Below are 13786 nucleotides of genomic sequence, written 5' to 3'. Positions count from 1 at the left end.
ATGCAGTTGACTGGAGGTGATGGGGTTGCAAAGCTGACCCGTCACACTGTGGAGCCTGTATTGCTTTCTGAAACCAGAACACAAGCTCCTGAAGAGAGCAAGTGATGTCACTCACCTCCCACCCGACTTCAGAACCAAGCAATCAGGGCCAGGGAGGTTGGCTCAGTGGGTAGATGCCCACTGCCGACAACCCATCCCCAGGACCCACATGCTTTAGGAAAGTCATCCTCTGACATTCACGTGCACCTTATCACGTGCCCCCAATAAATAAGTAAACATTTAAAATGAAAATAATAACAAATGGCTGATGAGGTCACCCAGTGGCTAAAAATGCTTGTCACCAAGGCTGTTGACTTGAGTTCAAGGTCACACTCACGCAAGTAAGTCATAGCATTTTTTAAAGGCTGAAGAGGGGCTGCAGTGGTTAAGAGCACTGGTGGCTCTTGCAGAGGACTCAGGTTTAGTTCCCAGAACCCACATGATGGCTCTCAACCACTTACAACTCTAATTCCAGGGGATATGACATTCTCTTCTGAACGTCTCAGGCACAAGGCATGCAAGTGGCTCACATATGGATATGCAGACAAAACATCCATACACACACTAAATAATTAATAAATAAATAAATAAATAAATAAATAAATAAATGGTGGGCAGGCCTGGTGGTATTTGCCTTTAATCCCAGCACTTAGGACCCAGAGGCAGGGAACTCTGTGAGTTTCAGGACAGGCAGGACTACGAAGTGAGAACCTGCCTAAAACAAAAACAAAAAACAAAACAAAAACAAATGAAAACTTAAAAATCTGAATAAAGTATTGTCAGGCAGGCCCTGGTTCTGCTAGCTGACAGTCCCAGGAGAGGACCTACTGATAGCTACCACTAGCAAGGATTACAGTAAATTCTTCAGAAACTAATTTGTTTGTTTGAGACAAGGTCTCCCTTTGTGGCCTTGACTGGGTTCAGACTGGTCTGAAGATGATCTTGAACTTGCATGCCTCCTGTCTAGACATCCTGAGAGCTGGAACTGCTGGTATGTCGCTGTGTGTCATGCCTGGTGTATGTGCTGCTGGAGATCTAAATTCAGGAGTTTGATAGGCTAGGCCAGTACTCTACCCACTGAGCTACATCCCCAACCCCTGAAGCCTGGAAGGTTTCCTGTGTCTGGCTCTGGAATTCTGAATCTCCAGGATGGAGGGACAATGATGGAGAAAATCTAGAAAATCTAGGTAATAAAGACTGAGGAAGGCCAGGGAGTTTGAGGCATACCTTCAATCTCAGGGCTTGGAAGGCAGAGGTAAATCTCTGTGAATTTGAGGCCAGACCTATCTACATAGAAAAATGGAGGCCAGCCAAGGTCACATACATCTGGTCAGTCAGAGAAAAATTCCAGCTCTACAGAAAAATTTTTAATGGTTCAAAATTTAGCCTCCGTTTCTTCTCTCATAGAAAGTAAACCAAGAGGGTTTGTGAGACAGCTCAGCAGGGAAGGGCTGTCTGCCACCAGGCCAAAGGATCTGAATTTAGTCTCGGAACCCACATGGCAGGACAGAACTGACCTCCAAAAGCCGTCCTCTGACCTCCACGAGTGTGCCATAGTCCCCCCACATCGCTCTCTCATACTTAACAAACAAATAAACATAAATTAAAAGAGAAAGGCAGCCAGGAGGTGGTGGCGCACACCTTTAATCCCAGCACTCGGGAGGCAGAGGCAGGCGGATTTCTGAGTTCGAGGCCACCCTGGTCTACAGAGTGAGTTCCAGGACACCCAGGGCTACACAGAGAAACCCTGTCTCGAAAAACAAAACAAAAAAAGAGAAAGGCAAACCATTGGCTGGCTACTTTTTGTCAACTTGACACAAGCCAGAGGGACCTCAATTGAGAAAATGTCTACAAGATTGATTGGCCTGCGGGGCATTCTCTTGATTAATGATTAATTTGAGTGGGTCCATCCCACTAGGTGAAAAGCAGAATGAACAAGCTTCAGAGAGCAATCTGTGGTTTCTCATGGCCTTGCTTCAGTTCCTGCCCTGTCTTCTCTACAGGATGCACTCACTGTACACTGTAAGGTGAACCCTTTCTCCCCAGGTAGCTTATAGCTATGGTGTTTACCACAACAACAGAAGCCCTACGACAACCATGAGTCCAACAGTAAGGAGCAGGGTTAGAACAGAGTTGCTTTGAGTGTCAGGAAGACCCCAGTACTGTATTTCCTTTCTGCCCCTGTACATGGGACCACGGTAGGAACGTTCTGTCTTCCCAGTCAGCTTGCCTTGGCTGAATGCTGCTGTTCTGCATTGCTTTCTTTCTCTGACTTTCCTGTCAATGCTGGAGAAGAGAACAGTACAATTCCCAAAATGCAAAATGCAAAAGAAGAGACTGGAGAGATGGCTCAAAGCTAAACAACACTGACTGCTCTTCCAGAGGTCCTGAATTCAATTCCCAGCAACCACATGGCGGCTCACAACCATCTGAAATGGGATCTGATGTCGTCTTCTGGTACACTGAAGACAGCTACAGTGTATTTACATATATAAAATAATCAGCTATGTACCACAACACCCTGGTCACAGTTGAAAGCAGTCAACATTCAGCACAGTTTAAAAAACAATTAAAAAAAGAAAAGAAAGAGGGGAAAGGGCAGAGAAGATCCATTCATCTGGCAACCAATACTGTACACTGTAACATACACTAAGGGTGAAGCACAGAGACAAGAACCCAGAAGGATACCACATCTGTGGTGAGTCTGAACAGGCATTCCCCTGCAGCTGTGGCCCACAGAGCAGTTATTGCCTTTACTGTTAGGAAATTCCAGAAGTTCCAAGCTGCGAAGGTAGTCAAGCCTTCCCAGACCCTAATCCAACCACATCCTCCTCTAAGTCAGCGGGCAGGCCTCTCAATACCACCACACGCTCTCCTCTGTGACACTCAGAGGCTTGCACACCAGTCCGGGATTTTGCTGTTTCCAGAGGTGATCCTCAGCTTTGTTTAGTTTGTTTGCAAACTGAACTTAAGGATTCTGCTTTCCTTCCCGCTGTACCCTGCCCACCCCCCCTTGTGACTGTATGCTTCTCTGTAGGAGCCCTGGGTCCTATAGTTCAGTCAGCAAGGCATAGGATAAGGAAGCAAAGACCTGTCAAGCGCAGCCAATCCTCCTCTCTCCACCAGTTTCTCAGCAGGCACTGTGGTATCTGTGCCAAAAGGGTGGGGCAAGAGAAGGTCTGAGGTTCAGAGGGACATCGAAGGAGACTTTGGACAGGGTGACACAGGAAATTAACCTGGCAGATCCCGGGAAATGCTAAAGTAGTTGGTAGGGTGGGTAAGCCCTAAGAGGACAGAGGGACGGTCCAGACTCCGGAAGCTTGGCTTTAGGAGTGGACGACTGGTCCTGAGATTGTTTTGTGGCTCTTGGGCTCAAGCTTTATGCATGTAGCTCCACGACAAAACTGCACCCCCAACAGCCGCGCCTCCACCCTTTTCCGTTTAAAGTTACTTTATTAAATCATAAATGTGAATTTACAATTTTTATTAGCTTACAAAAAAATTAGATTTCATTACGGTAGTTTTCAAATAAAATGTGATTTGGTTGTCCATCCCAGTCCCACAGTTAAAAATTAAGGAAAAAACTCATGTCATGACACCGTAATCCTTGGTAATTCCTTTTCAAAACTACAAAAGAAAAATCTTATAAAGGCTTGTGATATCTCATAACTAACTCCCTGGGATAAAAAGAAATACTTCCAGACACAAGAGGTGCTGGGGTAGTTGTGCCTCCAGGTTCCCAGATCCTGTGGCCATCCTTGGTGTCCTGACTGTAGGGAACATCGTTGGGGCTGGGCACGATTGTGCACACCTTTAGTCCCAATACTCTGGATGAATCTCTGTGAATTTGAAGCCAGCCTGGTCTACATAGTGAGTTCTAGGACAGCAGAAATACAGAGAGACCCTGTTTCAAAAAGTGGGGGTGGGGGGCTGGAAAAAGAAGTCAGTGGTTAAGAGCACTTAATGAAGGTTCAATTCCCAGTCCCACATGGAAGCTCACAATTGTCTCTAACTCCAATTTCAGGTGATTCAAAACTCTTACACAGATATACATGCAGGCAAAACACAGGGCACGTGAAACAGAAATAAATGAATTTTTAAAGATGAAAAGAAAAAGAAACATAGCCCCAGGTGGGCTATAGTTCAGTTGTGGAGTACTAGCCTAGTTCAGTGATGGAGCACTCACGCAGTTTACAGAGGTGCTGGGTTCAGTCCCAGCACCACAGGATAATAATAGCAAGATTTTGTTTTGCTTTTGCTCTTAATGACAACACCACAGAGTTGGATGTCAAATGAGCTCGACTTTGAAACCTAGTCCTACAACTTGCATCTTAATTCACATAGGTTAGCCATCTAAACCCTTTAAACTTTGTATTTAATATAAGGATTGAGTATGTTAACCCTACAAGATTCTATAGCGCATATATATATATATATATATATATGATTTATCAACATTTGATACACACATTCTGTTAATTAATCATTGGCCATGATTGTGATTACTTTCCTATTTGCATCCACGCACACATATACACATATGTGCACACAAACACATACACATAGCATATATACAAACACACATATTGCCCCCTAATCAGAAATAGGAAGTGAAAGTAAGATGTTGGTGAGAAACCTGCAAGTTCTCTTGCTACTTCCTGGGTGCCGAGGAGCTCCTGGACATCCCTGCTTCCTGAGAGATGTACATAGTCAAGCAAGGACCCAGGAAAGGGAAGAAGAAACTCACCAGAGCTGGGAGAGGTCCCGAGGGTGAGAAACCTGTTCTTGCCCTCAGCTGGTGACTTCAATATGGGCGCAAGTCCTGCTTCAGGCAGCCCCTCTAAAGGTCTATCCGGGCACCTCAGTGGGGGTGCCTCTCTCTTGGTCCCTCTACAGGAACTGTTGTTCATGGTCCAGAAGTTTGCATAGGGGCCAGGGGGTACTCATTCCAATCCTGACCAGCTGCCTCTTCAACTACTTAAGCCCTTCCCCTCCCCACCCTACTTCAAACACCTCAGACAGTTCTGTGGCCAGGCCTTTAACCCTTTTGGTGCCACCGCCCTGCTCTAAGCGTTCCCTGAACAAAGGGTAGCCACCGGCTCAGTCTCCCATGGAAACAGGTGTGGGAAACCAGGCTGGGGTCCCCCTGAGGGGAGAGGATGTGGGACCCTGACAGCTAGGGAACTTTTAGCTTCCCTGTAACAGGAGACAGGGGGAAGCTGGGGAGGGGAAAGGGGAACATCATCCCAGGACAAGGGTCATAGCTGGAGACCTGCTTAACAGCAAGATCTTCCCCCAGGTCAGCAGGGTCCTCTGTCCTCTCTCATATTAGGCTTAAAACTCTGCTTTGGTCCCTTTAAGAGGCAGGTTACAGTAGCTCGTGGGAGGAGAGGTTGTATTTATTTGTGATGTTAGTGCACAGGAAGAGAGATTACAGGCAGCTACAGGTGAGGAGGGCCCTAGCTCTAACAGCAGCAGGGTGACCAGCAACTCAGCCAACATGCCAACGCATGGCATGGCTTGTTTTGGATACCAGGCAGCAGGATATTTGACCAGCTCCTCCACCCTTTCCTTGGTAACAGCTGAGGGGGTGTGGACTCAACCCTTGCCTCTTCCTCCAGGGCAGAGGGCAGCTTGGCACAGCTTGGACTTCCTGAGATAACAGGGAGCGTGTCTCTTAAGGATCCTATGGCTACTGGAAAGGGCTCACTGGGAGATTTGCTGTCTCTGACAACTAGTGATTTACAGTGCCTTGGACAAGTTACTAAGTGTCATTTGGGGCAACAAACGGGAAGTGTGGATTTGTAGCAGTCTCTTAGTATGTTGTGGGTCAGTGTGGTGGCACACAGCACTCTAGGACAAGGCCAACTTGAAATATCTAGTGAGTTCAGACTAGTCTTATCTATAGAGAGACAAGTTTTGAGACTCTAAGTATTAAACACTAAGTAAAAATAAATATGCTAGACTGCCATCTGCTGGTGATCTTTGGATAAGCCAATTTATGTTGTCCCTCATGACCTGTTGAATAAAGCAAACAAATTAGTTGTCTTATGGTCCTATATCCTTTGCTCTGAAGTCCTTGCTGTGGGTGAGGGGAAAGGCAGCTGATTCCAGAAGGAACGATGCATCCTCCCCTACATGCCCCAACCAAATATGAGAAAGGGACAGTGATTTGCTCTTTCCTGAGATTACGGGAGAAATGCTTGTTGGGGGGAGTCCGTGGAAATCCACATTAAACAATCTTGATGAGGATGCAAACTCCAAGACAGGGATTCTCAGAGGTCAACACTGAGTGGCCATCTAGGGGCTGGGAACCCCGTTGTGTGGTCAGTGTTACTCTCCATGCCCCAGATGTGCACTCCAGGGAGTGTAACTTCCTCTCTCCACTGAACTGCCCCCATCCTCCCTGAATGGTAAGGCCTCCTACTCCCCACTTTCTTCAGGTCTGAAGGCCTAGATGTGAAGGAAGCAGAAATGGAAACAGCTGGCTCCCTCTGGTACCAAGCTGAGTGGAGATGGGTGGGATGCTGCCGGGATGCTGTGGGAGGGTTGGAGGGCTGGTCTGCAGAAGGTAGAAGAGACCTAGCACCTGCTGGCTTCCAGGTTGGGATCTATCATTTTAGAGTGGAGCCTCCATTTGGGCACCCAATCTTCAGGGCAATGAGGTGGTTGCTCACTGTTCTTCTCCTCTCACAGATAGGCATACGAGCTGATTCAGGGCTCACACTCTCGAGTGTGTGTGTGTGTGTATGTGTGTGTGTGTATGTGTGTGTGTGTGTGTGTGAGAGAGAGAGAGAGAGAGAGAGAGAGAGAGAGAGAGAGAGAGAGAGAGGTGTGTGTGTGTCAAGGAGCAATGCTGGCAAGCATCCTATTTGATTGCCTGAAGGTGACAAGGGCAGTGCTGCAGCCAACTATTTCAGCTAAGTCTTGTCTACAGAGTTCGGGAGTGCTTACATTCTCCACAGCCACTGCTGAAGAGAGGCTCAAATTCCTCCCTGACTCCAAGGCAGCTGATCTCTCGAGAGATGAAGTATCTAGTTTGGCCTCTTTTCAAAGTACCCATGACATCCACTGCCTATCATCTGTGAGCTCCCGTATCATCTCCTCTCCCACCGGTAATAGTTCATACAACAATGACCGGTGCAAGGAAAGGAGAGAGAACACCCCTGTCTTCTAGAAGAGACCACCCAGAGTGAACTCCAAAAAAGAAACAGTTGGTGTCACCTGCCCAAGTCCATCCTGTTGTGGGCAGGAGAGCCCTCCTCCTGTGACTTAACTCTGTTACTCCAGGAGGAAGCACACATGGGAAACAGGGCTTCCCTTTCTGGAAAGGAAGGGTTCAGTACTAGACAAGATCTTGTCTGTCGAATGCACTCCCCACTTGACACACCCCTCACACCTGCTCAGGGTCCCAGTCTGAGCATTCCCAGGTTCCCACCAGAACATGATGAACAAGAGCAATCATCTTTCTTGCTTTCTGACCTGGCTGGTGCTGGGCTGTCCAAGCTGCAGGGCCTGAAGGAAGGATGTGAGCTGCCTGAGGGCCACCCCATTTGGAGCTTCCCGTTGTCTCCAAGTCCTTTTCATCTTTCAGGGACCCAGAGGCTCCCAGGACTGGGTAAAGGAAAGGTTAAACCGGTTAGGCAGGGGAGTTGAGGAGGGGAAACTTTGTAGCAGAAACAAAGCCAGTGTTTGTTGGGTTTCCCTCCTGCCTGGGAGGCCAGTCTCAGACCACGGCATTCCTGCGTTGGACAGAGTCAGTTTACAGTGGCTTCTCCACTCTGTAAAAGCCAAAGCTGCTTTTCCCACTGGTTACTAGATGATCCTATGCAGCAGGAAACCCAGCACTTCTTCCTGGCCTAAAAATAAAATGTTGGCTCAGGCCTTTAATCTCAGCACTCAAGAGGCAGAGACAGGTAGATCTCTGTGAGTCTGAGGCCAGCCTGGTCCAAGAAAGGTAGTTTCAAGACAGCCAGAGCTATGCAATTAGGAGACCCCATCTCAAAACAAAAAATAAATTCAAACTCAACAGATACCATTTCCTTTACTAACTTTTATTTATAGGTGTATGTGCAGGTGTCTGCAGAGGTCATAAAAGGGTGTTGGATCCACTATCGCTTGAGTTAAAGGCCACCTGACATAGATGCTTGTTTCTGAATTTGGGTCCTCTGCAAGAGCAGTGTGTGCTTTCGCTGTTGAGCCGTCTCTCTAGCCCCAAAGAGATGCCATTTAGTTTTATAAAACTGAAGTATGAGTTTTTTCCCTGCATGTATGTCTGTGTATCAGTCAAGCACCTGGAGCCAGCAGAGTCCAGCAGAGAGCACTGGATCCCTTGGAACTGGAGTTAGAGGTTGTGAACCACCATGTGGATGCTGGGCATAGAACCCGAATCCAACAGAACAGCTAGTGCTCTTAACCACTGAACCATATCTTCCGTCCCTAAAAACCACCACTTAAGACCAGTGGTTCTCAGCCTTCCTGATGCTGAGACCCTTAATACAGTTCTTTAATAGTTCTTTAGTGGTGACCCCCAACCATAAGGTTATTTTTCATTGCTACTTCATAACTGCAATTTTGCCCATTATGAATTATAATGTAAATATGTGATATTTGACCGCTGTGAAAGGGTCCTTTAATCCCCAGGTTGAGAACCACTGACTTGCCGGGCGGTGGTGGCGCACGCTTTTAATCCCAGCACTTGGGAGGCAGAGGCAGGCGGATTTCTGAGTTTGAGGCCAGCCTGGTCTACAGAGTGAGTTTCAGGACAGCCAGGGCTACACAGAGAAACCCTGTCCCGAAAACCCAAAAAAAAAAAAAAAAAAAAACAACAACACTGACTTAAGACTAGTGGGTTTGAAACAGGCCCTAAGAACCATTTTCTAGAAAGGCCAGTAAATATATCAGGATCATCTCCAGCTGTGGAGAGCCATCGAGGAAGACTTATGGGACTCTGTGGTAATGGATGTGAAAACAGAAAGATGACCACAGGGGTTCAGAAGGAATCAGGCACATCTCTGGGAATGGACCACACTCCAAGGCCAAGAAAGCCAACCGGCTAGCCCTGGAGCTGGAGCTTCAAGACCTGGGCTTCAAAAATGGCCTGTCTGTTCACACAAGACAAACACATGGGTATGGCATTTGTTTTTATTAGAAAATCCATTTGGTAAGTACCCCTAATCCAGGCAGAGCCTGTGTAGCCCCCATAATCTTCTACCCTCTTGAGAGGAGCTGCCAGGGGATGGGGGTGTCAGACAGTGTCCAAAGGCCCCTCCTGGACCCCAAGAGTTCACGTTGCTAATAATATACCAACAGCACCCTGGTGGGACCCTCAAGCCCCGAAGCTGTGGCTAAAGGTGGTCCTGTCTGTATGGCTTCAGTGACAGCAGGGAGGCCTTCTCAGACCTCCAGGCCTGCCTTGAGTTCCGGGTAAGATTCAGGACTAAATAGGCTCGGGCCAAGGGCCAAGAAACACATTTGACACCCTCTGGAGTCTAGAAAACAGCTGGTTTCTTGGAGAGAAGGGCCGAGGAAACTGCATTCAGTTCTTCTTGGGTTTGGGAGTGTCATATTTCCTCTTGCTGGAATACCACAGGAGCAGAGGGATGCCTATGGAGGGCAAGGTCATGACCCCAAAGGCTGCCCAGTCCAGCTGTGGAGGGAAACAAGGGTTTGCTTAGGAGTCTAAGTACAGATGTGGGAGAGAAAAGGAAGGAGGGAATGGTCCGATGGGAAGGGAACGGCAGGGCCTGGAATGTAAGGAGGACTTTGCCAGCCTCTCCCCTCAGACAAAATGGCTCTCTACAACTAGTCTCCTTTTCAAGCTGTGCGGCCAAAGCCTCACCTCACCCAAATTCTAGACAGTGTTTGAGAAGGGGGATGGCCCTACCAGGCACGCCTCCTGAGACCTTGGGCTATCTCCTTCACACTTCACCTTGCTTGCCTTCCAGCCTAGTCAAACACTTGTCATTCCTGGCTCACACTAGGCCATGAGTCAATCTGAGCTGCTCTCAAAGTCCATCCTTCCTCGGCTTCTCTTTGCCTGGCTAAATCCTCTCTGGACTCAGAGACTGGACAGGTGGTGCTGACTACAGCTCCACCAGGGCACAGTGTAAGGCCTGACTGACCACTGCGCTGCCCCTTCAACGCCTCACTGAGTCCCTTATGCCATCAGGGGAATGTTGTTGCTCCTGCATCTCTGTAGCCAAGCCGGCTGCAAACTGACTAAATGGTTGACGATGAGCTCGTGACCCTGCCTTCAATTCTCAAGCAGTGCTGGGATACAACCGAGGGCCCTGAGCACGTGCGGCAAACACTCTAGCAACCGAGCTACATCCTCAGCCCCCAGGTCATCTGATGGGGACAGACTGTGTCTTATTTGGAGGTCTAGATGAAATATATTTCCTCATTCAGTGTTTAGTCAGCTCTGAAAAATTCTCTTCAAGCTCCAGCTGGGCACAGTGGTGTGTAACACTCAACTATCCCAAAACTTGGTGACCCTCACTGAATCAATCTATTAGGGCCTCCAAGTGACACAGACTCTAAGTCAGGCCTCTCTCTTCTAAAGGCTGAGCAGAGGGAAAGTCCAGGTCTTTGGTACTGGCTATTATGAGCTCACTGACAAAAATTTGGGCACAATTTTATCAGAAATCTATCTAAAACGATGAGTCTTTGTCTGCCTGCCTGCCTGCCTCTCTCACATGAAAGCAAAAAGGAAAAGGAAAGGAAAAAACAGAACAAGAGAGCTGGAGAGATGGCTCAGTGGTTAAGAGCACTGACTCCTCTTCCAGAGGTCCTGAGTTCAATTCCCAGCAACCACACGGTGGCTTACAACTATCTGTAATGGAATCTGATGCCCTCTTCTGGTGTGTCTGAAGACAGTTACAGTGTACTCACATAAATAAAAAATAAATAAATCTTAAGGGGGGGGAAGAGAACAAACCCATCAATGTTCTAAGGAGCTTCCAGAACTAAGTGAGTTCTCACCCAGGGGAGGAGGAGACAGTACTAGAAGTGCTTACAAAATGGGGGGAGAATCTCCTGTCAAACTCCCGCTGAGCCAGGATTCCTCCCTGTCCAGGGGCGCTGGTGGAGCCAATCTGGAGAAGAAAAACAAAGGTGTTAAGGGAAGCTTCAAAGTCACTTCATCCGAGAACAGGGTGTTCCATGTCTAAGCATCAGACATAGTTGGCGCACACACACACAGGCAAGCGTGTTTAGAGGACAGAGCTGCAGCTCAAGTGGCAGAGTTTCTGCACAGCACACACGAGGCCTGGACTTTATTATCAGTATTGGGAAAAGAAAACAAAAAAGCAAAAGCTGTTGAGGGACAGAGAGATGGCTCCCCACCACCCCTAACTCCAGTTCCAGGGAATCCAATCCCTTCTGACCTCTTCAGGCACTAGGCACACATGTAGTACACACACATACAAGCATGCAAAGCTCCCATAGACACAAATAAATTTTTTAAAAAAATTAAGAAAAGCTTTTAAATTAGATAGGTGAAGCATGGTGACAAACGCCTCTGCATATGAGAGGCAGAGACAGACAGACCTCTAAATTAGAGGTCAGCCTGACTTACAGAGTGAGTTCTAGGATGGCCAGAGCTACACAGAGACACTCTATCTTAAAAAAAACCAAAAATGAATAAAAATTTAAAAAATTAGATGATTCTCTTTAGCATTTTGTAAAAAAGAGTAGATCAGGAGGCGGGAGAGCTGAGATCTCACACACTGGGGCTCGCCGCACAGTGGGCACCTATTAAACAGCTCGGGACAGCCACACAGCTAATCGCAGAACTCCTCCGCCAGCATTTACTTATTCCTCACAGAAAACACCCTTTCTACTCCACAGGGCTGACCAAGGCTCAGCTGAAGTACTAAGAAGCATCCAGAATGTTAAAAGCCCCACCCAAATGTAGAGGAGGCTGGGGCCACTCCACATTCCTCTGCTTTAAAGAGGGGCCAAGAGTTTGGAACTCATTACAAACAACTCTATTCTCAGGTGGATGAGTGAGCCTTTTACTTTTGTGTCTGTTAACCTGAGTACCAGGTACTGCTAGGCATAGTGGCTCACACTTGTAATCACTTGGATGACTGAGGCAGGAAGATCAGGAGTTCAAGGCCAGCCTCATTCATATATTGGGAGTTTGAGAAAGGCCAGCATGTACTATAGAAGAATCTGTCTCAATCTAAGCTTAAAAAAAAAAAAAAAAAAAAAAAATTCAGCTGGTCATAGTGATGTACACCTTTAGTCCCAACACTTGGGAGGCAGAGGCTGGCGGATCTCTGTGAGTTTGAGGCCAGCCTAGTCTACAAGGCAAGTTCTAGGACAGCCAGGGCTACACACAGAGAGACCCTGTCTCAAAATAAATAAATAGATAAATAAATAAATATTCAATAGTTAATTAATTAAAAATAAAGCTGAGTGCACTGATGGTGTGGTCACAGCTGGATGAGGTCACACTTGTAACCTCGGCACTGGTAAGGCAGAGGCAAGGGACTGTCACAGGCACATTCCAGACTAAAGGGAGAGCAAGGGAAGAAGGGAAGAGAAGCTATGGCCTCCCACCGGTTCTGGAATTCTACTATTGGAACTAGACTTCCTTAGGCTCACTCCAGGTGTATAGTCAACCTGCCTTAGCAACTGCTGTGGGCGTTTTCTGCAAGAGTTTTTAAGGAGAGACAGCCAGGGATCAGATCCCTACTGGCTTCTATGGGCATCCAACAAACATGCATGCTCACACACAATCACATACAAAAACAACCCAGACATTTTGAAAAGAAACTAGAGAGATCTTAAGGAAACTGGAGCCTCACTTGGCTCAAGGTTTGGACAACTTACCACAACAGGCCCATCTTCCTGAGCCAGGTAAGTAATCGTGGCAGAAGTGAAGTTGAAGTAGCCAGCTTTGAGAGGACGCAGGACCACTGTGTGGGAGACATTGCTAGCACTGGCCCAAGGGTTAAGGAAGGAAAAAAGATGATGAAGGCTTCGTGTGGTGAGTCATTTGATCCCAGCACCCAGGAGGCAGGGGCAGGCAGATTCTGTGAGTTCCATGACACTCGGGACTACATAGAAACCCTGTTTTGGAACACAATGAAACAAAGCAGTAACAACCTTTCCATCCCGTTCATGTCTACCATATGCACTCTAAGAAATTTAGCATATGGCATAATATACTAATAATACATATTATGCTGGGAGTAGACCTGGGTCCTCTGGAAAAGCAGCCAGTGCTTTTAACTGCTGAGCCATCTCTTTAAAGATACACAAACATATTGGGGTCAGTCTTGTGTGCTGTGTATTCAGAAGCTGAGTCCTGGGCCCCAGTCCAGACTGTAACCTGATCTTGGGGTACTGTATTAAACTGTGTTCTGTAAGAATGTTCCCCAATATCCCTGATTGGCTAATAAAAGGCTAGTTAGAGCCTGTGACTAAGGAGAGAGAGGAAGGTGACCTTGAGATCGAGTGGGGGGCTCAGATAGGGACCACAAGAGGAAGGAGAGACTGGTGACATGTCACCACGAGGCAGGATGAACCAGAAACACGTGGCAAGAGAACCTGAGCAAGACTCAGCTGGCAAGTGATTGGGCATTTATCTGGTTATTACTTTCCTAGCCAGGTTAGAACAGTTCAGAACCTGCTCAGTGCCATGCCAGCAGCTTGTAAATAAAACACCAAGTCTTTATTTGGGAGCTAAACAGAAAGAGTGGGGTGGAGACTCCCCCACTAAAAGTAATAGAGATTT

General features: G+C 47.3%; 2 protein-coding genes across 3 annotated transcripts in view; both read right to left on the bottom strand.

Moving 5' to 3' along the window:
• Arhgef2 (Rho/Rac guanine nucleotide exchange factor 2) overlaps window positions 1-5000 on the bottom strand; it is a 55024-nt gene extending 50024 nt beyond the window's left edge. The window contains exon 1 of one of the 2 annotated variants that reach the window (XM_028753053.1): window positions 4787-5000. The gene's annotated coding sequence lies outside the window, so the exon portion shown is untranslated. The remainder of the gene's footprint in view (window positions 1-4786) is intronic. The other variant, XM_028753052.1, reaches the window with a different exon arrangement.
• A 4167-nt stretch (window positions 5001-9167) lies between these two features.
• Window positions 9168-13786, bottom strand: part of Ssr2 (signal sequence receptor subunit 2) — a 7790-nt gene continuing 3171 nt past the window's right edge. The window contains exons 4-6 of the mRNA XM_028753186.1: window positions 12880-12988; window positions 11058-11135; window positions 9168-9688 (exon numbers count right to left, since the gene is read on the bottom strand). Of these exons, the coding sequence (XP_028609019.1) occupies window positions 9578-9688; window positions 11058-11135; window positions 12880-12988 (298 nt within the window). The 3' untranslated portion in view covers window positions 9168-9577. The remainder of the gene's footprint in view (window positions 9689-11057; window positions 11136-12879; window positions 12989-13786) is intronic.

This window comes from Grammomys surdaster, unplaced genomic scaffold (assembly GCF_004785775.1).
Source record: "Grammomys surdaster isolate TR1022 unplaced genomic scaffold, NIH_TR_1.0 125946, whole genome shotgun sequence".
Lineage (NCBI taxonomy): Eukaryota > Metazoa > Chordata > Mammalia > Rodentia > Muridae > Grammomys > Grammomys surdaster.
Note: the sequence above shows the minus strand (reverse complement) of the source record. Positions and strands in the feature narration are given on the sequence as shown.